The sequence below is a fragment of the Grus americana genome, chromosome 9 (genome assembly GCF_028858705.1).
Source record: "Grus americana isolate bGruAme1 chromosome 9, bGruAme1.mat, whole genome shotgun sequence".
Taxonomy (NCBI): domain Eukaryota; kingdom Metazoa; phylum Chordata; class Aves; order Gruiformes; family Gruidae; genus Grus; species Grus americana.
Window position 1 is genome coordinate 28,891,073 of NC_072860.1, and position 21,930 is coordinate 28,913,002.

Here is a 21,930-nt window from a genome sequence, read left to right on the forward strand (position 1 = left end):
AGACAGAATGATTTGTTGGTTTTCCTATGCTTCTGGCACGATGATTTCTCTCTGTACAAAGGTAATAGCTGAAAGCCACCAACCTTCTCTATATAATCTCTTTTTTAACTGTATTTTTCAGTGCAGCCTTTTTTTTTTTTTTTTGATTGATTTTATCATTGTACAGGAAAAACACACTAGTGCATAAAGTACCCACAAAAGCTCTCAGGCAATGGCTCTGGAAGCTGAATGCTTTCATTTTACTTAAAGATGATACGGGAACAGAAATAACATGTGCTTCACCTTTCTGCCACTGTGTTTCATTTCAGTCCTAACAGATAATCTCTCAGGGTGAAAGATTTTTAAACATCTGGTCTTTGAACCTTCTCCAAGGCATAGGTAACTTCTCTTGGCCGGAGACGCCGGTCTACACTAACAGTATTCTCCCACCACACCGGATTGTATTTCGAGGAAAGGACCTGCCCGCCGGGTTCAAACACACCTTTGCGCAGCGTATTTACCCCATTTATTTCCAGCTGGCCTGAAGAGCGGTCCCAGCCCACCCAGCACCCCGCGGAGCCTGGGCGGTCGTCTGACTGCAGGGGCTGGGGGATCCTCGGCCCCAACCAGCCCCCCAGTGTAGGGGCTACGGCAGAAAGTTGCATTTGGTTGTGTTTTTTAAAGAAAGTACATAAAAGATTATTTATACGGTTCTTTGAGAGCTCCCTGACTCTTGTCAAACTGAGACTCCGCAGGCTCTTCCCTCCAAGCAAGGGAAAGAGTCTGCAGGGGAATCTGTTGCTTTGTGGGAGACTTTTTATCATTTATGGCAAAAACATTTAGTTCCTTACATGGCATGGCTTGGTATTTGCCTACGTAAATCTAAATAATTGCGGCTGTGAAAGCACAGTGGCATACAGAGATGAAAACACTTCCACAATACACATTTGTATAACTTTTGAATTACTTTGCAAGCTTTGAAAAAATTATGTGTGTTGTAAAATTCTTTCCTCACCCCACCAGATGACTGGTATTAGAACAACAAAAATCTACGTAAGGCACCCAGGGGAAAGTACACTGACCAACACACACACTTTTGAAAGAGGTACACTGAATTTCTAGCTTCTGGGTTGCTTTGAGCTGGAAAGGTACGGGGCCAAATTTTTTTCTGCACTGGGTAGGCTAATTCTTTCACACCTTTCCCAGCACATCACGCCTCAGATAAACCCAGCCAGCTCCTCCGACACCCAGAAGTCTCACGCTTACACCAAGTACCAGCTCCTGCCTTTGTCAACCTACCACCTGGAGGAACGTCCCTAAAATTCTTATGGGGAACCAGAGCTACAGGAGGCTCCCGCTAGACGGCGACCCGGTCCCCAGCTGCAGCTCATCCTCCCGACTTACTCGTGACACCCTCCTTCGCGCCGCAGGAGCAAGAAGCTGGGTTTGGTCTGTTTGTTCTTTGGGGAGCTAAGTTATTCAGCTGGACCTGGTACCTCTGGCAAAGGCACGGTGCCCCTGGGAAGGGCAAGCGTGCACCGCAGGCTGCCAAGAGACGTCAGGCACACGTGTGCACAGAAATGTTGCCGTGCTCACACATTTCAGCCTTTGCCCCCAGCCTGGTGGAGTTCCCGGTCATCCCTCTCTAAGGGGATGCTGCTCTGCTGTTCAAAACCCTGAGATATGCCACCCAGAGTGGCATAAATCTGCTTCTAAAGCCCATAAATGTCTCGCATTTTAAACTACGCATCACCTCATAAACCTGCCCCAGCCTGTAGTGATCTACCCAGAAGCCATCTCAACATTACACTGGGCAAATGACAATGCTGCAGGTCCTGTGCAATGGGTTATTTATGCCAAAATTGTGGTGTAAGGCTTCAAAATGGAGCATTTGCTCTGCCTCAGACTACAGCAATTTTTCAGGAAAAGAGCTAAACCTAGCAAATGGAAATCCTTCCTCCAAACACTATTTCAGGACAGAAAGGTCACTCCACAACTGCCTCAACATACAAAAAAAAAATCCTGGTGGTGCAGAAATCAGCAACAGGATTCTCACAGTTTAATTTTGCAGGATGTCATCTCAAAAAGTTTTCTCTATTGTTAAAAAAAACACAACACAACTCACCAAAGAGGAGGTGGATGCCACTTTAATCTATCTAACAAGGCCACACAGTCACAACCAGCAGATGTAGCGAGGGAGCAGCCCTTGTCCTTGCTGACTTTAACACAGAAGGGACAGGAGGGAAGGGCTAGTTTCCCCCTGCCAACACCCTCACACATATTCTCCCATCTCAGCCCCAAAAATCAGTCTTTTATCATTTTTATGAGAGCATCTTCATTAACACGTCTACTAATCATCACTTCAGGGCACTGCATATCTGTAAAACAGTGTTCACCAGTTAAAAGTGAATATTGATAACTGCCAGGAGGCGACAGGGCAGGCTATGGAGCTACTCGCTATTTGACAGTAGGTGCTGTGCTCCGCTGGCTGCTGAGGACGTGGTTATCTGCCCGTAGCATCTGGACTTCACCCACCCCTGTGCACCAAGCAGAGCGACGGGCTACACTGAACACTTCTTACCTCCTTTTGCTCTGAAATAAACATATGAATCAGGTTTTTCTGCATCAGAAATAGCTGTTTCTCCTCAGAATTCATAACTACCCCGTGCCAAGATCACTCCTATTTTTCATTTACAGTGCAGACATTACAATGGGATAAAAAAAAAATTAATCTGCCAATGAAAGTCATGAAAAGTGGTAAAATAAGATACTTAACTTGCTAGTTTGTACATGTTTGTACATGAAAAACACTTCTTGGCTACGTGATGAAAGGACGGCAAAGACACACCACTCAAAGACATACCTCAACACCAAAACAGGGACTGTGACAGTTGTACACAGAGAGGAAAACTCTCTCAGGACTAATTTGTACCATCTGCTCATTACCGTACCTCTGACGGTGATTTTGAATGCCTCTCTCGCAATTGAAGATAAGCTGAAAGAAAATAAACCAAGGGGGTTTTTTGTTTTTTCCTGTCTACCATCATGATAAAACCAGGGTTTCTCATCGGCTCTCTATCGTACATCGACGGCAGGATTTCTACCCGTGCGCATCTGTCTGGCTTGTACAGGCACAAACACACACTGAAGAAATCAAAACTCAAACTCAACATTAATCTCAAACTTTCAGTGCCTTTAACCACACATTTATACAGAGCAAAGCCTGGGAGAGGCACCTCCCTCCTGCCAGTAATCCACCCCAAAACGTTCTCCCACACAGCCGCCCCAGAGATGCGCCCGGGGCAGACAGCGTCACCGCCTGGACACAGAGGAGGAACCCCGGCCGGGGCTCTGCCCGTGCCTGCACCGCTCCCGCCGGGGGCTCCGGGCTCGACCCCCTGCTCCCGCTCTCGGGCTGCGTCATGCAAGCTATGGAGGAAGGACGCGGCGGCAAGGGTGGTTCTCCTGGGAGAGGGAAGGTCTCCTGCTCCACCACACCACCCCACGCCACGGGAAGCTAACAGGTACCTGCCCCCACATAGCGTAGGTGAAATTTCTCCCACTGCGCCCAACACTGGGACCTCTGATGGAGAGTCCATGTGAGCACAACGTGCAAATAAGCCTTACTTTTGTAACTGCATAGAAAGTAGTGTCTAAAGCCTTGTGGAAAGGAAGCACGTAACTCTAGGCTCAACAACCTTCCTGATCTGCAAGATACAGAGATACGAATGATACCGATTCAAACACGAGCTTCCTAACAGATGGATCCGCAGGTTGTTACGCATTTTCCTTCATTTAAAGAGAGATCGATCACACTGAGCCTTGAACACCCGTGCCTGGCCAGTGCTTGTTAACATTTAACGTTCTCCAGAACTGAGGACGAGGAACACACAACAAAAACGAGGGGCTCGGAGACATCCCCACGCCATAACCTGCACCCGCCTGGCAGCCGCGGAAACAAGGGCAAACGTACTGCGAATGCACACTCGCGGGCACCCCTGCCTGCGCTCCTCCGATGCAAAATTAAAGGAAGTTGTCCTTCTAAACTTAATTCCACCCCTTATAGTGCACCTTTAATTAACTTTCATCCTGAGTAAGTCCCAGCAGGCCCTTATCCGAGGAGCCTGAAGCAAGTAACCCCTGAGGTGACCTGCTGAAGGGGGAGGTGAAACCAGGAGGTGGCATCTCCTGGGGGAATCGTCCTCAGAAACCAGGAGGTGGCATCTCCTGGGGAACGGCCAGCCAACCTGAGCGCTAGCACACCCCCAGCGCGTGCTGAGTGCGTCACACAATCCTTACACAAAGTGTTCACCTCCAACATCCGCTGTCCCGCGCCCCGGGCAGCTCTGCCCCGCGCAGCCCCGGCACTCCCCACACACGATGCTGCGACGGAACTTTTCACAGCTTTGACAAGCCAAACCCCAGGCGAGGGGAACCCACACAGACACCGAGGTACATCCAAACTCACCCCCCATCCATAGTGGCCAGTCTCACGCCCTTCCCCTTCTCCCAGCAGCAGCCCTCGGGAGCCAGTCGAGCTCTCTCCCCGCTGCGATGCCGGACGCTGGGCTCCCCCTTCCCGGGGAGCTGCTCCCTGCTCTGAGCTGGTGGTGGGTGCTCAGCTGGACCACACCTGCAGTGGAGGGTGCTCGGAAGAAAAAGAAATAAAAAGGCTAAAGCTTACTAACAGCAGCGCTCCAGAAAGCCTCTGGAAGCTTTCTGGACATGAAACCTTTCTCCAAGCGAACATGCAAAGCATGGAGAGGTATCAGAAGTGATCCTGACACGAGGACCACCCACGTAAATCTTCGGTGCCTCCAATTCAAAACACAAGGCTCCCGATGCTCTTTTAAAGGTCATCAGATTTAGGGTGTTTTTTTCAAGGTTTAGATGTTATTCCTCCTAGCTTTGTTCTCAGACATGATTTAATCATTCTGGCTGAGTTCCCACTCACACCAGCACCCCTTCCCTTCCTTGCACCACCCCCCAATCCCGGGAGTCAGCCTAAGCAGGCATGCATCATGGAAAATTTCAAATCGAAAGTCAAAAATTCAGCAAAGTTTAAGCCACCAAAAATAGGGGTTCATGATGAGAAGTGCTCAGTACTTTAATTACAGCAAAATCTACCACCTGCATCTGTGATTTATGAACTGAAACGGCCTTTTAAATGAGACATATAGACAGGGGAAGAGAATGACACTGAACTGCAATAAAAACAGAATTACGACACAGTGGACTCACGTTCTCACGTTTCTTCTCCTCCCAAAACACTCCTGTGGGAAGTGCAGACCTTTTTTCAGTAAAGGTTTACCTAACCATCACCTTGTCTTTTCAGACCTAGAAAAGTTTTCTGAGCTGTAAACTGACTCTACAGAAAAGGGGAGACACAAACCCACACACTCAGAAAAAAATAGACTGAATGCTACATTTCAAGTTTTAAAAAAACAACAAAAAAAGAAAAATACAAGTATGGAAAGGCCAGATTTGCTTGATGAGCCTACACCATAAAACCAGTCCATGTTTGCTCAAAACCGAACACAGGCTCATTCCAGATTATGAAGCTGTGCAAACATTTTGTCAAATATGGTCTGAACTTTAAGTTTATGACTAAACTTAAAACCAGACATTCTTAATTTGCTTCTTCACAAAGCTTGGGTACGTGATTTGTAAATTCCTGTGGATTCTCAACTATAACAAAGCGCTAACATTTTGGAGTTTCAGTATCATTCAGTACCTCAGCCCCCTGGCTGTGGTGTTATACATTTTCTCCTGGTTTTAAAAAAAAAAAAAAAAAAAAAAAGCTTAATTATAAACATTTCCTCTATATCCCTCATGTGACATTTTTATTTTTGATAGTTTGGCAAATGTCCAAAGGTTTAGGATTTTAATTGCTATCAGTAGAATCCCTATGTGTCTTTACATCTGCAAATTAGGTTGGAACTCTAGAAAAAAACCTGGAATTTCATGCAGGAATACTATAATGAATGAGGGCAAACTACATTGCAAAACTCTGATTCCAGATAGATTTGAAATGTAAGACATATGGGGAGGGGAAAGAGACTTTCAGGCTTTTAAAAGCAAAGAAAAGGCGACTGATGTCACACATCTGCAGCCCCAGGTCAAGAATCTGGGACCAGCCTATGAGGTTTTAGGAACTACAGGAAAAAGTCCACATGCTGGGGCTGACCAGCACCCTTACGTACATAAACACATGACAAACATTTAAACTTCAATCTTCAGGCTTCAAGTCAGGAGGAGAGTGAAAACCGCGCCTGTATCAGCCAGTTTGCAGCGCTGGTCACCATCCCCATCGGCTCTGACGCAGACAGGTCAAGGAACTCTGACCGTCTCCCCTCCACAAAAAAGTATTTTGAATTGCAGTAATCATAATAATCCACGCTACTGGCACACCAACGTGTCTAACTCTGCTCTTTCGCAGCCATTTTTCTCCCCGTCGGTCCCTATTCCGGCCGCGTGCCGAAGGGCACTGCCCCGGTGCTCGTCCCGCCGGGCTCCTGTCGAGAACCAGCAGAGAGGTCACTCCAGGCTGTTCCGTGAACGCTTACGTTTTTCTGTCACCTCTCTTTTAGGTAACTTCCATGTGGTTTAGCTATTTGAATGCTGGTTTTAACTGCGTCAATCAGCACATTTAAAAACCACAGACACCTTTCAAAAAACCAAAGACGCAGCCAGAGGAAAAGATTAACACGCTATTGGGCTGCGAGAGCAGTCGCCGAGAGACACCCGAGCTTTGCAGGCTAATGCTCAGAAGACCCCAGAGACCCCTAAGACAGGTACGTGCTTCTAGACTTTGCCCGTTCCAGCCTATCTAGATCTACGTAAATATCCAGACCGAAATATTAGCCGTGCCAAACGCACAGAAAGTCAGGCTCAAGTATTTAGCAAGACAGCCTTTGCTCTGCCTGTAGTCAGCGTTACTCGGCTGCCGTCACGCCGTACCCTCGGCGGCTCCAGCTCCAGCAGCACTCCAGGGCTCAGTCGGCCGGGCTGCCTCACCACCGCGGGGCTTCCCAGCGCAGGAAGCTCCCACCGCCTCGGCGGGGAGCCCAGCAGCTCCCTCAGCGCCGCGTGCCCCTCGCCCACGCTGCACCTACCCAAGCTTAACTGGGCTCCCTTACGTGTTTTCAGGACAACAGCGACCGCCTGCAGAAAGCCAACTGCAAGAAACAAACTGCTTTTCCCCCGTTTTAAATCACTGGAGTATCTGCAATCATTTTGGTTTATAAATTATGCACAGCTGGATACATATTTTACAGCTGGATACATATTTTACAGCAGAAAATAAATGTGCAAATGCAGTAGTTCTCTTATTTGTATATTAAAATTAGGAACAATATAACAAAATAGAAAAGTGTTTCAGTCTGATGCTGTTCAAGACAAAAATGTATTGGTTTTCATTCCACAAAATTCTAATGAACATGGCTCCTTTCCCACAGACGTTCTATGCAGCAGTCTGACTGTAGCAAACAAACAAAAAAACCCCTTGGTCATGGAGTAGTTAAAATAATATTTAATAATATTTAGTTACAATAAAACTGAAATTTTCTGCTTTTCTTTCCTGGAATTTCTAGTGAAGCCTAAAAAGGAAGCAAGCAAAATTACTGAATAGCTGGTTCTTCAAAATCTGCTTTTTCTAAAGGCTTCATCAAAACGTGATTAATTTATCCTCTGTTCAAGTAGGAAGAGAGAGACCTTTGCAAAAACTTAGAACGGTTTAGAACTATTTGCTCATCTGACGTATCCGCATCTTGGTTTGACAGCGCATTAAGTTCAAAACTCCTAATACATTTTTATAGAATAAGACTACTGCAAATATTATGCTTTTTCTAGGCATAGTTTCAATTGTTCAAAAGTTATGAAGTTTTAATATGACCATTATTAACCAGATGCTTAAACAGATTCAAATCTTTTTCTTTCATGTTTTGGCTGGTTGGAAGAAGAGGGTTTGAACCAAACACTCCCTCAGAAAGACTGCTCTAGTGGAAGAGTTTCTCAGACGTCTATATGCTTTCAGGAACAAATCCTAACACATTTCCAGACTTTCTACAAAGCCCTCTTGAATATCTCTGAAGCAGCATGAGGAGAGAGAAAAGTATTTCCTCCTAACTGCATTTTTTCCATGAAATTAATCAAACAAAATTCTCAGAGTAACTACCGTTGCTCGGGAAAAGTTGATGTCATTGCTGTCGTCTTGGTTCTTTTTGTAGGTTCTTGGTATCGCCTAGCAGCAAAACCAACTTGCACAAGAAGTTTACAATGTCAAGCAATGTTTCACAATGCCATTTCAGTAAAGAACTGGAACCTTTTACCTATTTTTACTACTTAATTTTTCTTATGGGATTTATTGGAAGTTGTTTCGCACTATGGGCATTCACACAAAAAGATCAGAAACAGAAGTGTATGAGCATCTACTTAATTAACCTCTTAACAGCGGATTTTTTGTTGACTTTGGCGTTGCCAGTAAAGATTGTTGTTGACCTAGGAGTTGCGTCCTGGAAGCTGAGAATATTCCACTGTCAAGTTACAGCTTGTTTCATCTACCTGAACATGTATTTGTCAATTATATTTTTGGGATTCGTAAGCATGGATCGTTGCCTTCAGCTAATGCACAGTTATAAGATCTACCGCATTCAAGAGCCTGGATTTGCCAAGATGTTGTCTGCAGTCGTATGGACAATGGTTCTCCTTATAACAGTGCCTAACATGGCCATTCCAATAAAAACCATTGAAGAAAGACCTGGTGCAGGATGCATCGATTTCAAAACAAAATTTGGAAGAGACTGGCACGTGTTTACTAATTTCATATGCACAGCAATATTCCTGAATTTTTCAGCTGTGATACTGATTTCCAATTTCCTTGTTGTTAGACAACTCTACCGAAACAAATACAGCGAGAGTTACGCAAACGCGAAGAAAGCCCTCATCAACATACTGCTCGTAACTGCTGGCTACCTGCTGTGTTTCGTTCCATACCACATTGTTCGTATCCCCTACACCTTGAGCCAAAGCGATACCATAACCAGCTGCTCTCTGAAACAAGCTCTCTTTAAAGCTAAAGAATCTACCTTGCTGTTTGCAGTATCAAACCTCTGTTTTGACCCTATTCTCTATTACCATCTTTCCAAATCATTCAGATTGAAGTTTACTGAGACTTTTGCAGCACCCAAAGAGGCAAAGGTTTCCACAGACACAGAGGCACAACACAGAAGTGAACAACAGATGCAATACTGATTCTAAAATACACCAGAGAGCGTGCAAACCCGCAGTGCAAGCAGCCGTTGTGCAGTCGCAAGCGTGGCCACCATAGTCAACACCACTCCTGCTGAACCATAAGCCCAAGCAGAAGGAAAACACCTGAACAATACCAATCGCTTCGTTCGAGGTTCACATAGTAGGTCTGCAGCAGAATGTTCGATCCTGCCTCTGAGAAACAGCTCAGTGTACGAGCGGTGACCTACCAGGGGTCAGCAACACTGAGGAATACAACCTGTTCAGACAGACTCGAACATACCTCACAAGTATTTATGGTGAACACCGAAACTCACCTTCTCCAAGTTAAATATTGTATACTTACTATATTAAACGACTTGGTGCAGTCAAGTGAAGAGATTATTTAATAGCAGTTCTTCAGCTGTGAGGTTTTCATGTATACAATTAACCCAAAAGCATCTGAGAGGGCATTATTTACTCCAGAAACTGATTTTAAGGTGCACTCATTAAGAAAATACTGTATCTGCTTACATGACACCTGCAGTTTTTATAAATAAATTTCTTGCTCTTGCCAAGTTCCATTGCTTTTCCTTGCTGCTGCTTCAATGAATATGAAAAAAGCTAACATGTCATTACAGAAAATGCAAGGAAATTTTAAAATTAAGATAAAAAGTATAAATAACCGGTGCGTTCTCTTTGCTTGTTTTTTTTTTAATAAAAATGTATAAAACAGCAATTAAGATTATTAATATTCTAATGTACAATTACTTCCAAAAATAATGCATATATAGACTAACCAATAATCAAAATTTAAAAATCAATTTGCATAGGCAAAATCCAACTACCTGGATTATCTCCATCTGTAAATCAAAAATATTTCAGAAACAAAACCAAATCAAGTTATCTTTTTTTCTAATCCTTAAAAATGGGCAAAACATGAATCAAACTTTAAGCAAGCATTCAAAATTGTCCTGAACAGAAATAGCTCATTCAGTATTCTCGTAACAATTCACCTGCAATAAATCAGAACCAAAACTTTGTGGAGTAAGAAATTTAAAGCAAAGAAAGCTGGTTATCGCATCATACTCTTACATGACACTTCCTGCATTGACAGGATTTAATATTTTTTAAAAAGATATCACTGTTGTTTAAAGAAAAATAAAAATACTAATTCTCGAGTAGATACATTCCCATTCCAGACTTGTTCAGTATTTAGGCCCTTTTTCCAGCACAGTAGAAAACATGAGAAGTCATCTGAATGAGGGTTTGGGATCAGGAATGCTATTCATGGGGCTTGCTTCAGTTCCCATGAGCCTACAGACAAACACAACAGCAGCAGCAGCCAAAAATCCACGCTAGAAACAGCGAGGAGTGGGTGGGAGGAAATGACACCATTCTGTCCCTTACATTGCACAAGGAACCCTTTAGATAGCTTGGTACTCATCCCTCTGGCACTCTACAATATCAAATTTTCAACTTACTAACCTTTTATTGGACCCTGGAAAGTGGTGGTTTCATCGCGGCGCCTGTCTCCTTAACCCGAGCAAGCCAGCACGCAGTGCCAGACCTCCCAGGCGTTCTGCCAGCTAAGCCCCTTCGATGAAACGAGACGCCCGCGCGCTGCACTAGAGCCCCCCGCCGCGCACAGCGTGCACGCTGGCAGCAACGGCGTCACGAGAGCCCTCGGGCCGAGGGCACCCAGCCCAGCTCTCTTCAGACGCCGGGCTTTTCTTCCTTTAGGAGCTTTGCTGTGACATCAGGCAGAACGGCCGCGCGCACCAGCGCAGAGGTCACTCACCAGAGGTATAGGGAAATGTGTCGCGTACTGCAAATGGCGGAGGAGGTCATAGTTGGATGGAAAAATCAGTTCGCTCAGTCTTTCCCTCTTGACCGACTTCTCGCTGGTAACTGAAATTCTTCGGTCTAAAGAAGGGTTCACGTTCTCACAAGACTCCCCAGGCATCGGAGAAAAAATCTAAGTCATGTAAAACAAACGTTTAAGGTAAGTGTAACCTCTAGCTTTTGAAATTCAGCAATTGCATTCAGAGATACGATTCCATTCTTGCTTACAGTTACTTTTTAAACATCTGAGGCTTTTCAAAGCAAGGACAATCGTAATCAAGCCTGAAATTTAAGACACATATACACATTGTATCTCTATGCATATCTCCATTGTTATTAGACAACTTTTAGGCTAGTGGTATTCAGTCAGGAAAAAAAGCATTATGATTCAGAGCAATCTCCATACTTCTTATGCTGCTGTGACACAGAAACCGAGGCCATTCCAGTGACTGAAGGAAAATAATGAAAAGGGTGAAGTGGGAGGTGACACCAACACCAACATGACAGATGTCAGGCAGCACCAGCGGTCCCGCTGTCCTGCCAGTGGATCTGCACGGACAGGTCTGGGCACAGGAGTCCACGCGGATGCAGAACGAGGACCAGTGCAAAGGAAGAAACTAGGAGATTGAAGAGTAACACAGAATCAGGCTAACAGTGAGGAAAAACAGAGGGGAAGCAGATTTGGAAGACAGGGCCAAAACACAGAACAGTCACTTGAAAAGGAAACTATCAATTTGGGGTTCCTCGATGTCACAGAAGTGGGTAAATCTGCGTATTTGTTCATGCTTAACTGTAACACACAGCACTCTGAATATGCTGGAGGCAAGGGGGAGGAAGGGAAGGAGGGAGAGAGGAGCATGAGCGCGTGCAGGTCCACAGCTAGGGGAAGCACAGAAAAGCAGAGTCGTCAGACAGCAGAGATGCAGAGCGAGGCGGCGATGCACCGACACAGAAGGCGGCAGGGACTGGATGCCACAGGCCATCGGCTGTCGATGGAAACAGCAAGAGGGTGCTAAGGGCATGGAGAAACATTCAGTGGCAGCAGCAAGCAGCAGATGCAGGCATCAAAGGCATGCAGAAGATCAAAAGTTAAACCTACTGGAAATTCCGAACCAAAATCTGCCTTAAAGTCACTCTTGTCTACATCATCAAAAATACTAGCAGCTCCTGAGTCAATGCCCATGTGTTCCATAATACTATGGTCCTAATAATTGCCAGAGAGAAAAAACAAACATCAGTCGCATTTTATTGAAGACCTATTTCACTGATCACAGGTAAACCCAAGCATCCCATCTACCTAAGAATTAGAAAAAGTACTGATGGTAGGAAGTTTTCAGATACTGACTTTTAAATCTTTATGGTAAGCCTTAATTCACAAATGTTATTTCTCAAGCCTAAATCCACAAAAGCACAGGAAAGGGCAAGAGCCAAAGGGGCAAACAAAACTCTACAGTATCCCCCCCTGAGCAATTCTGCTCCAGGGACACGTACAGAACGGGAAGCTGACTCTTGTTCCTTCCCAGGATTTGTTTCCACTTGTAGAAACCCTCTGTATTTCAGAGTCAATCTGGCCATCAGACTGACATCAGAGATATAAAAAAGAAGTTAAAAAGAAGCGTAAGAGGATGCTTTAGCTGGCCACAGGCTCCACGTGGATGATGCAGCAGAACAACAGGCTGCATCTCACCACACGAGTACAAATGTGGTCTGCAGTCTTGCGTTTCAAATTTACCTTCCTCTTGCAGCAGTTTTAGAAAAGGTTATGAACTGCTTATCTGATGGAAGACTCGGGACCGTGGCTGGACTGTGCACGTACGAGCCATGAGGTCTGGTTTACAGCCATCAGCCGGTGGCTGTGTGGCACGCAGGAAGCTCCTGATGGTCTGCGAGCAGGTTACCAGGCTCGCACTGCTCACGCCTGCACTGTGCCAGCACGCCCCACGCTACGCAGAGGACGTGGGGCTTACCCCACCGACTCCTCCTCCTTAAAGCTCTCCCTTCTCATCATTGAAGCAAATCTGCAAATAAGCTTTTCCACGGGTACATTTAGAAGTCTACGTTGTGCCTTTTTGTTCATCCCGAGTTGTTGAGATCACCAGAGAACTGTCAGTTCAGTATATTTGCAGCAAACCAGCAATATTTACAGCTACATACAAGAATGAAGCTAACAAATCACTTTCAGTCTTCCCAAAGAGAAAGAGACAAGGAGACACAGATTATAAAACTTAATATCTCATCTCTGAAACACTAATGCTTTGGTGAGAATCTACATTTAACGAAACGGAGTAGCAAACATAGGAGAAACAGCACGAAGCGTTACCTCCAGTTTCGCATCATGATCCTTAGAATAGTGCTCATCCACAGTTTCCCCATTAGGTGAACGTGGTCTCGTAGTTGCAGTGATTGACAAGTCTCCGCGCGATATTAAAGTGCACATGTATGCGTCATGGGAGAAAACATCATGCCGAGTGAACTCAGAAAAAAGCAGCACCAAATTCACAAACTCTGTCTTCTCATGGTCACTATTTGGGTCAGCTACCCCCAAAAAAGAAATAAAAAAAAAAGTTAGATTGTAGTTTCGATTTATAAATATTTGGCTTTCAACTATCCAAACTGCAACCCCTGGCAAATTCATTTTAAATGCCTATAAAAACGTCTCGGGCATCCTGCCATTCTATTACTATAGTAAACGTTACTGTCTTATCTATAGTACTTTTGTATTCTTAACACAGAACCTTTTAAAATATTTTCAGAGAAATCAAGATCTCTGCATGCCAGGCCTCCAAGATGTAAAAGCAGTATTTTATTAAGGTTCGATAATGTATTTTATCTAATAAACGTGCTCACACACATCAGGAAGAAGTTTATTAAAATAAATGCATGTTATTTTGCAGTGACAAAGCAAAGCCTAGAGAAATACAACACATAAAATGTTGTTATTAAGTGTTCATTTGTCACAGCTGTATTTAATTTGACTTGTTCTGTAACACAGAGAGGTTTGCAGTTAGCAGAAAATAGCTCTATACCACGCCAGCTCTACTGGGCAACAAAATCTCCAGCTACAGAACTACCAAACCCGAATCACCCACACTTATCTGAAAGCAAACGATGCTTTACAAGTTCCAATGAGTTCAACACACAGCGCTGTTTCTCTTTAGAAAGCCTGGCGGCCCTGCAGCGCAGAGGCAGCACCAGGCAGCCCGCGGAGCCCCGAAGCAAGGCGTGCGGAGGGGGGGCTGGCTGGAGGGCATGGTGAAACGCGCTCTGCAGAGCAGGCCATCCGCCCGCCTCCGCAGGACAGCGGTTACATGCCTTTCATTTTTGGAGACGCGGAAGCTCAACCACCGTAAAAACAATACAATACTGCAAAAGTCACCCGACGCTCGACAATACCACAGAATATCTCGAGCAAGGAAAACGTTGCCCAGCTGCTCTGCCTGCCCTGCCTCGCACGGCTCCCCGGGTGAAGGGGGACCAGGCTGCGTTTGAAACGAGCACATCGGAACACAAGGCTAAATAACACAAATAGTTTGGATGGTTTACTGAAACCAGGGTCATCGCTGGCAGGAAAACAGAGCACTGCCAATACCTCAGAGTCTGTAACAAATTTTTACAAAGTTTCTCCTTTTTAGGATGTTGAGAGTTTTCAGTATCGTGTTTCAAACCACTTAAAAGTCTCTTCAACTTAAGGGCATCAGGGGAAGAAAAAAAAAAGTACTCAAGATACCAGAAACAGGAGCTACAATATCAGGCAGTTTTATTGACCAAGACACTTCAGAGAGCAACCTACAACGAACAAAGATCCATTTTTCAATCCACCTATTTGTCAGCTAACAGCTTTCGACTTTAACGCTTGTGTGTAATTTCCAAGTCAGTCACTTTGAACGCGGATGTGTCAAAAACAGGCGAGTGTTTGATGTTAAACACGTGTGCAAATATTTTCCCCAAATCTCTCACGGCTTAAACAGAAATAAACATAGTTTCTGCCAATTTTGCTTTTGTGAAAAGAAATAAATAAAAATCACAGAAAGATCCCATAACAAGGCAGGAGATTTAAAAAAATAAATAAATAAATAAAAAACATGCATACAAAAATAGAGCAGGTAATCACGGAAACTGTGAAACACCCACCACAGCAAAACAACAACTTCAGCAGCCAAAGAGCAGACTAGCTGCTTCTGCCCTACTCTGGAACACAAATTAGTTAATACTCACATAACGAGGGAGCTTGCGTATCTAAAAACCTTAGCAGGACATTCTGAAAAACGGGAAGACTGGAACCAGTCAAGGAGGCTGAAGACAGAGATTCCTTTTCATCTAGGACTTCAGATTCACCACATCTCTGCACAGTTAAATAAGTTAAAAAAAAAAACATATATCTACACACCAATGCATATAATATTCCCACAATTTGCATCTGAGGCAACTATATGTGTGATTGTTTCCTACCACTTCATAAAATCCAGACTTGCTCTAGAATGACAGGTTTTTCCCATTACCTAGTTATTTCTAAGGTATTTTATTTAATCACTTTGGATTACTTATTGAATGCCTGAGACATGTACCATCATCTGCAATGACACGGTTTCATATAAAAGCAAAAATTTAAGATACAGATTCCGGGACCAATGTGAATACAAAAGTTAACTCCTCTTGTTTGTGTAAATGACACTAAATATAATAAAACCCAGGGCAAACATCTCTGCCGCGAGTGGACTGCGGTGGGAGTGAGGCAGTAACGGCACAGTAATCTCCCTTACCCCTAATTAATGGTTTGCGCCGAGGAGCGGACAAAGCAGAGGCGCTTTGGAAAGCGAAAATCCTTTTGCACCCCACGCTGTCTGTACGTCTGTCTGCACAGACGCACTGCTGAGCGCGCTCTCATCTGCCAGTCCCACACCCAGAGACAGACACCACGCGCCGCCGTCCCAGGGACCCTCTTTTCTAGGAAAAATAACCTAAACGGAACAGCCATCCCGTAAGAACCGCCTGCCGGCCAGCGAAGCCAAGGCAAGGCTGCTCTGGGCTAGCAGAAGCACGGCCGGCCCAGAGAGCTGCGGCACGGCCGCGGGGCACGCGCTGCCTCTGTGGAATCCTTCCCAGAGAGCAGGTTCAGCACTGCTGCAGTGTCGGGGAGGAGCGTCAGCTTATGCAGGCTGGGGTACGATCTTTGCAGACGACAGACAGACAGACAAACGACAGTTTACATCAAAGATGTCACTACAGCATCCCGCTTCTCCAGTGGAACGTTCATTTCCCCTGAGAACAAAGGAGTTCTGCAGAATGTGAGATTTAAAGTCCCACTCGGATTTTGCCTCAAAACGGACTGTCGTTCGGAACGCTCCCCAAGCCCCCCACCAGGAGCACGCACACCCACCCACCCCCTCAACTGTGTTGTTTTGTAAAGAGTAGAGATTAACGTGATGTTTATTCAGAAATACCTTACTTGTTAAGCATATTGTTCAGGCTATTCTAGAAGTAGAAATAACTTACTTCTGCTTCAATTTCTGCTTGCCTCTTCTCCAGGAGTTTGGCTACAGCCATGGCCCTGTGCTTACCGGACCTTTTACAGCTTACAGCCCATTCACAAAGCAGCGTTACCACAGCTTCGTCGTTCGGGGCTACCTGTTCAGTGCGAGAGCAGAGACAGAAAACCATTTCACCCACGCAGTCAACAGGCTTATTTCTGAGCAAACAGCTTACGGCAAGCAATGTTCTGGGGAATGAAAACAAAAGCTGGTTTTTGTTCTTTAGTGCTGGCAGATGCACACGTTTGCTTTACTTGTAGTCTTTTCAAATTCAATATAATCTGGAAGCAAGAGACGGAAATCTCAGTTTTCGCACTGCTGTTACTCAAATCAAAATTTTCCTTTACCATGACGTTGCTTCACAAAAACAGAAAGGGGTGATCTGCTTTACGAGCGAGAGAAACAGGAAAAGCATACCACACAGAGCCTCTCAACCCAATTAACCACACAGAAGTTATGCTTTCCTTACATTAATTCTTCCAAACCTCCTCTGTCTGTTTCCAGACCATTATTTGCATCCCACTGACACATTAAACAAACAAACCAAACTAAAAAACCCTAACCTCAAAAGGGGTATCTATCACATAATCAAGGTCAAAAAAAACTCCCAAAACGCTCGATTTCTGACTCGTGCGTGCCTAACACAGACATTTTAAGAAACAGTACAAGTCCTTAGAAAATCCCTATTTACAGAATAGCAATGGGATATAGTATGCTTACATCTGCTGAGCATTCACCTAATCTCTGTCTCCACTAACACCCACATTTTGGAAGTATTTTTTCCTTGTGCGCTGCTGAACCTCCTCGCTCCTGCCCAAGCTGGCTACCAGCCCTAACACTTAAACATAAGACTGACCTGCAAATTAAACAGATGTGATTTTTTTTCTTCTTTCCCCAAGTTTAGGGGACACTACACTTACAAGCAAACATTAGAGGGGCTCGAGTCGAGCACGGCACCCTCAGAAAGCAAATACGTTTTCCAGAGCGACTAGGGATTACAGACCCATCAGCACAAAGTTACTGCTTCAAAGCCATCCCAATCACCTCCTCAAAAAATACAAAGCCAACGGTGTGCTAAACAAGGCTGGTGTGTACGTGCACACACCTCACGCAGAGAAGACTCCTGTAAGTACACTTCAACGGGCCGGAGACACTACATGCCTAGGGGTGGGGGGAGCGGAGGGAAGGGGAAAATGCTCCTCCGCTACCCAAAGGAAGTGACATGGTAACATCACCACTGCTGCGGTTAGACGCCGTCAGGAACAACAGAAGGATGGATACCATGTGTTTTTGAGGCAGTGCAGAACTGTAAGAGTCTGATCTTCACACTGACTTTCTGCTAACGAGGGAAGCCATGCCAACAAAAAACCCAAGTGCTTCTGTATCTCAGGTAGGAGACCCCAGCTCAGAGCCGAGGCAACGCGCGTCAGGTCACCCGTGCCCTGAAGCTGCGCCCGTGCTGCCTCGCATCCTGTGGTATCCCAGGGACTGCATCCCAGGGACGGCAGCCTGGCACCTTCCTCGCCCTCCTTCTTACAGGGAATGGCACCTCGCGCACAACGGCCCAGCAGCTTATCTTCTCGAGCAAGGAGCAGGCGATGCTCCTACAACTGAGCCCTCCAGAAAAGCGAGGGAAAGCCTTGAAGAGGTGAGGCCACGGGGCACTAGTGCCGACGGCCAGAGCTCACCGTGCTAGGGCAAACACAGAGAGGGAAATCCTGGCAAGGGATGTTTAAAGGAAGACTTACCTGGGGTACTTCTGAAGGAAAAAATGGCTATAAAAGTCTTACTACATGCTTTTGTTCTGGCCTAAAGAAAAGGGCTTAGGTTGTTTTGGGAAATGTCAAATCGTAGAAGAAGAAAGCAAATTTTTTGGCTTTCAGTTATTTTCCACTGGAGAGAAATGAGGGTGCTTTTCCTCCAAGGAATACGCACACTGTACAAACACCACCAGCACACAGACGCACACTGAGACATGTATATTCATGTGCACATGTACAAACATTTCCTTCAGACGCTGCCTGAGACACTAAGCCAAGAACATCATCTCGTTACTGGGCTGTCCTCAGAGCTCCACTCAGCCACAGTTCGCACTGAAAAGCGAAACCCCCGGCGCCTGAAGCTGGTGAGCTTACCACTTCCACGGCCGCTGCCCAAGGGAACACATGTTGAAGCCTTATGACAAATGTGAAAACAGCCCAAAGTAAAACTCCAGTCACATATACAAGAACAGACACAAACAAAATTCAAACCAAATTTCAGGTGCCCATGGTTTTGGAGTCTTAGCGAGTATTATTTGTAACTCGGTGTACGTGCCAAGCGCTTACCTCTGGCCACTACGAACACAATACTGAGCAGTCGCCGATGCCATCGCTCTGGCTAGTGAGCTGGGAGCGCTGCGCCCGCAGCAAGCCCACGGAGCAGGCACACCGGGGAGGAGGTCATACGAGACCGACCCACCTCACGGTGGGCTCCCACATCCCCCGGAGCCCGCGCACCCCCAGGTAACAAAGCCAGACGCCAGAAGGCCACAAGCATTTGTTACGAGATGCGATGTCTGTACGTACGGGTTGTAATTAACAGGGTACCTCGTTTGAACTGCACGCCCAACTGTCGATAATCAAGGGCTAAGGCTTACTTACCCAAGCACATTTCTTTCAGAGATCCTATGTTTGGTTGGTGTTTTTCAGTCTTTCATGAGGCTCACTGACATTAAGTGCAGTGGAAACTGAATACCGTTGTGATCAACAGTGAGTTGTACACTTACAGTTTTAGGAATTAAAGATTGTATAAATTACTCATTTGACAGCCCAAAGAAAAGAGAAAACCCAGGGCAATCTGTTCCTTTTCTGTTAAAGCTGGATGTTGTTTCAGTTATTCCAAGAAATGCTGTGAATCCTTACTTTTGAACAGCACTTCCACGTGTAGCTCTGTACTAAAATTCTTTTAGCAAAAGAGATAAATAAAGGACAGACGTTCGTGCACTTCGCAAGAAAGTAACATGAAATTATCCTGGTCAGGACCGCATTGAGGTCCACCTAAGTTAACTACAGACTAATTCCTTGTCTGCTCTACCTGAACTTCAGGAGATTTCACAGAATGACTGATTTGCTTCAAGCAGCTTATTTTCAAGGGACAATCTGTTTGTGGGGTGGGGGTGGTATTAAACTTAAACAACGAGAAAGAGACAGTTCTACAGCTCTGCAGAAAATGCAGACTGTTAATTCTGATCCTAAATGAGTCATCTGCTAACACTGTGATATTTATTAGTGCAAAAATATAAAAATAACTCCCCAATTCTACACCTATAAAAAGCAGAACTATGTTTTCAGAGATGCAGGATCCACCCTCACCACAAATCAAATACCTAGCAGTGATTGCACACCTTAAAAATCACAGCGTTGATTCTGCCATTTCACACAGATGCAGAATATAACCTCTTTTGAAGGGAAAAAAGCCCACCATAAATACTTGAAATATCAAAGTGTTTATCCATCTAAGAATTACGACCACACCACTTTTTAGTGCCTAAAACCAGTGAGTTTGGTTCTCAGGAAGTAACATGTGCAGCAACTAAAAAAAGTTATCTGAGCGCACATAATCATTTAAATCCTCTGACGCAGAATTTTGTTGGGCAAGTTGGCATCACCAGAGCCATCCCCATACATTGGGCTCTTGGGACACGGGGCCCTGCAGCAGTAGGTAAAGTTGAAGTATCTAACCATCAAATACTTTATTTCGCTTTTGGCTGACAATAACAAATACATTTGAAAGCTGTATCAAGTCCCTGCCATATAAATAATTACCCAAAACCCCTACAGTAAGTACACGGGCAGTGGAAGACTACGCTAAGCAACCCACAGCTCGTCTGTAGAGCCACGAACTGGAAAATGAGTTAGTCCAATGCTGGAAACTCCATCGCTGAGCGCTCGCTGCTCTGCTGAGTGCAGATCGGGCTGTGCTGCTCCTGGGTGCTGGGACAGCCGCAGCCCATGACGTGGATAACGCGCACGGGAGAGCTGTGGCCCCCGGCCCCGCTGCACAGCCGCAGCAGCCTGCTGCACGCTGCATGACTTCCTTCCTCCCAGAGCTTTCTCACAACAGCTACATCTCATGGTTTCCTCCCTTCTGACACTGTGTTTACTTAAACATGCTAAGAATGCAATTAAGCAACACCTCTCAGAATAATCAGGTTCTGGATTTGTCTAATTTGGGATCTTGTACCTGCAGATAGGCTGGCCTAGGAAAGGGTAGGTTTCAGAGGGGCTCAAACTACTGCCTTGAAGAGTAGCATCAAGATCACTTTTGTACCCTTAAAATTTCAGGGGCAGGAAAACAAAAAGATCAGTTCACACGTTACTTAATGACTCCATTCTGTAGGGAAGACAAAACATCAGGAGCTGGAGCAGAGAGCAGAAGTGGGTAGGCACGAACGGCAACTCCCTGGGGCCAGGGGAAGCCCTCCCATGGACGAGGCCCTTCCTCGAGACTCCCAAACCTTCCACAAGTCCTAGTGAAAGGAAAACACTTCAAGGTGGCATCAAACGGGACAGATTGTCTACACCAGGTAGCACACACCTTTGAAGCAAGATTTCAAGTGTAGAGAGCTCACAACATTTGTTATTTAGCTGTGACTCAAAATAGCTGTAGCCTTCTGAAAGCCACTGGTCAGGCTCCTTCAAAGAAAACCAAAGGCCTTGTTTGTAACTGGTGCAGAAGGTGGCGAAGAAAACAGTTGGTTTGTTCTTATAATAAAGTAAAATCACACCGCAACTAGTAACACAGGAAAGTATTAAATGCTACTGATTGGTTTGGAGGTAGGAAGCCAGAAGTACTATTAAACCTTTGTTTTCCATAACTCTGCGCCCTTTTCCCACTAGTCCTTGCTTTTATTATTTAATTAAATGTTGCTACTGCGGAACTAGTTTGACTCTGCACTAGCCAAGGGCACCGCTGAGGCATCTGGACTGCAGAAGTCATCTTTTTGTGGCGGAGGCAGGAAGAGCAGGGTGTAACACCCAGGAGATCAGATCACTAAGCAGAAGGAAACCCCAGCCTCCTCTCACCTCACCAAAACCTCTCCAGAAAGCAGGTAGGTGTGTGACTCGGTGCCGGCGGGGAATGCCCGTGCTGTTTGTCACCACCGCTCCCCGGGCCGGCGGGCACACCGGGGACCTGCCGCCCAGCCCAGCCGAGCATCCTCTGCGCGCTCAGAGCTCTTACGGGAACTCGGTGCCTCTCGCACCACCGCACCACGCCTGCTGGCCTCGATACGTCCCAAGGGAGAGGTAACAACAGCACCTGAAAGCCTTTGCTCCCACCGAGACACACTGCTGCTTCGGGGGCTAAC

General features: G+C 45.5%; 2 protein-coding genes across 10 annotated transcripts in view; one reads left to right on the forward strand and one right to left on the reverse strand.

Annotated features, from left to right (window-relative positions):
• MED12L (mediator complex subunit 12L) overlaps positions 1–21,930 on the reverse strand; it is a 150,225-nt gene that overhangs the window by 101,819 nt on the left and 26,476 nt on the right. For 6 of the 8 annotated variants that reach the window (XM_054834628.1, XM_054834624.1, XM_054834629.1 and 3 more), the window contains 5 exons: positions 16,546–16,677; positions 15,268–15,394; positions 13,373–13,587; positions 12,152–12,256; positions 11,009–11,185 (listed from right to left, as the gene is read on the reverse strand). In XM_054834628.1, coding sequence (XP_054690603.1) covers positions 11,009–11,185; positions 12,152–12,256; positions 13,373–13,587; positions 15,268–15,394; positions 16,546–16,677 — 756 coding nt within the window. The remainder of the gene's footprint in view (positions 1–11,008; positions 11,186–12,151; positions 12,257–13,372; positions 13,588–15,267; positions 15,395–16,545; positions 16,678–21,930) is intronic. The other 2 variants (XM_054834627.1, XM_054834626.1) reach the window with 1 other exon arrangement.
• On the forward strand, positions 6,638–9,850 carry GPR171 (G protein-coupled receptor 171). Of its 2 annotated transcripts, none has more exons than XM_054834647.1 (2): positions 6,638–6,773; positions 8,208–9,850. In XM_054834647.1, the coding sequence occupies exon 2, from the start codon at positions 8,257–8,259 to the stop codon at positions 9,229–9,231; it is 975 nt and encodes a 324-aa protein (XP_054690622.1). In that variant the 5' UTR covers positions 6,638–6,773; positions 8,208–8,256; the 3' UTR covers positions 9,232–9,850. The 2 variants fall into 2 exon arrangements, with proteins under 2 accessions (XP_054690622.1, XP_054690623.1); XM_054834648.1 differs by having other exon boundaries at positions 6,715–6,773; positions 7,938–9,850.

What these genes read in the sequence shown, in the direction of transcription:
- GPR171 (XM_054834647.1), top strand. Translation starts at nt 8,257, where the DNA reads ATGTCAAGCAATGTTTCACAATGCCATTTCAGTAAAGAACTGGAACCT.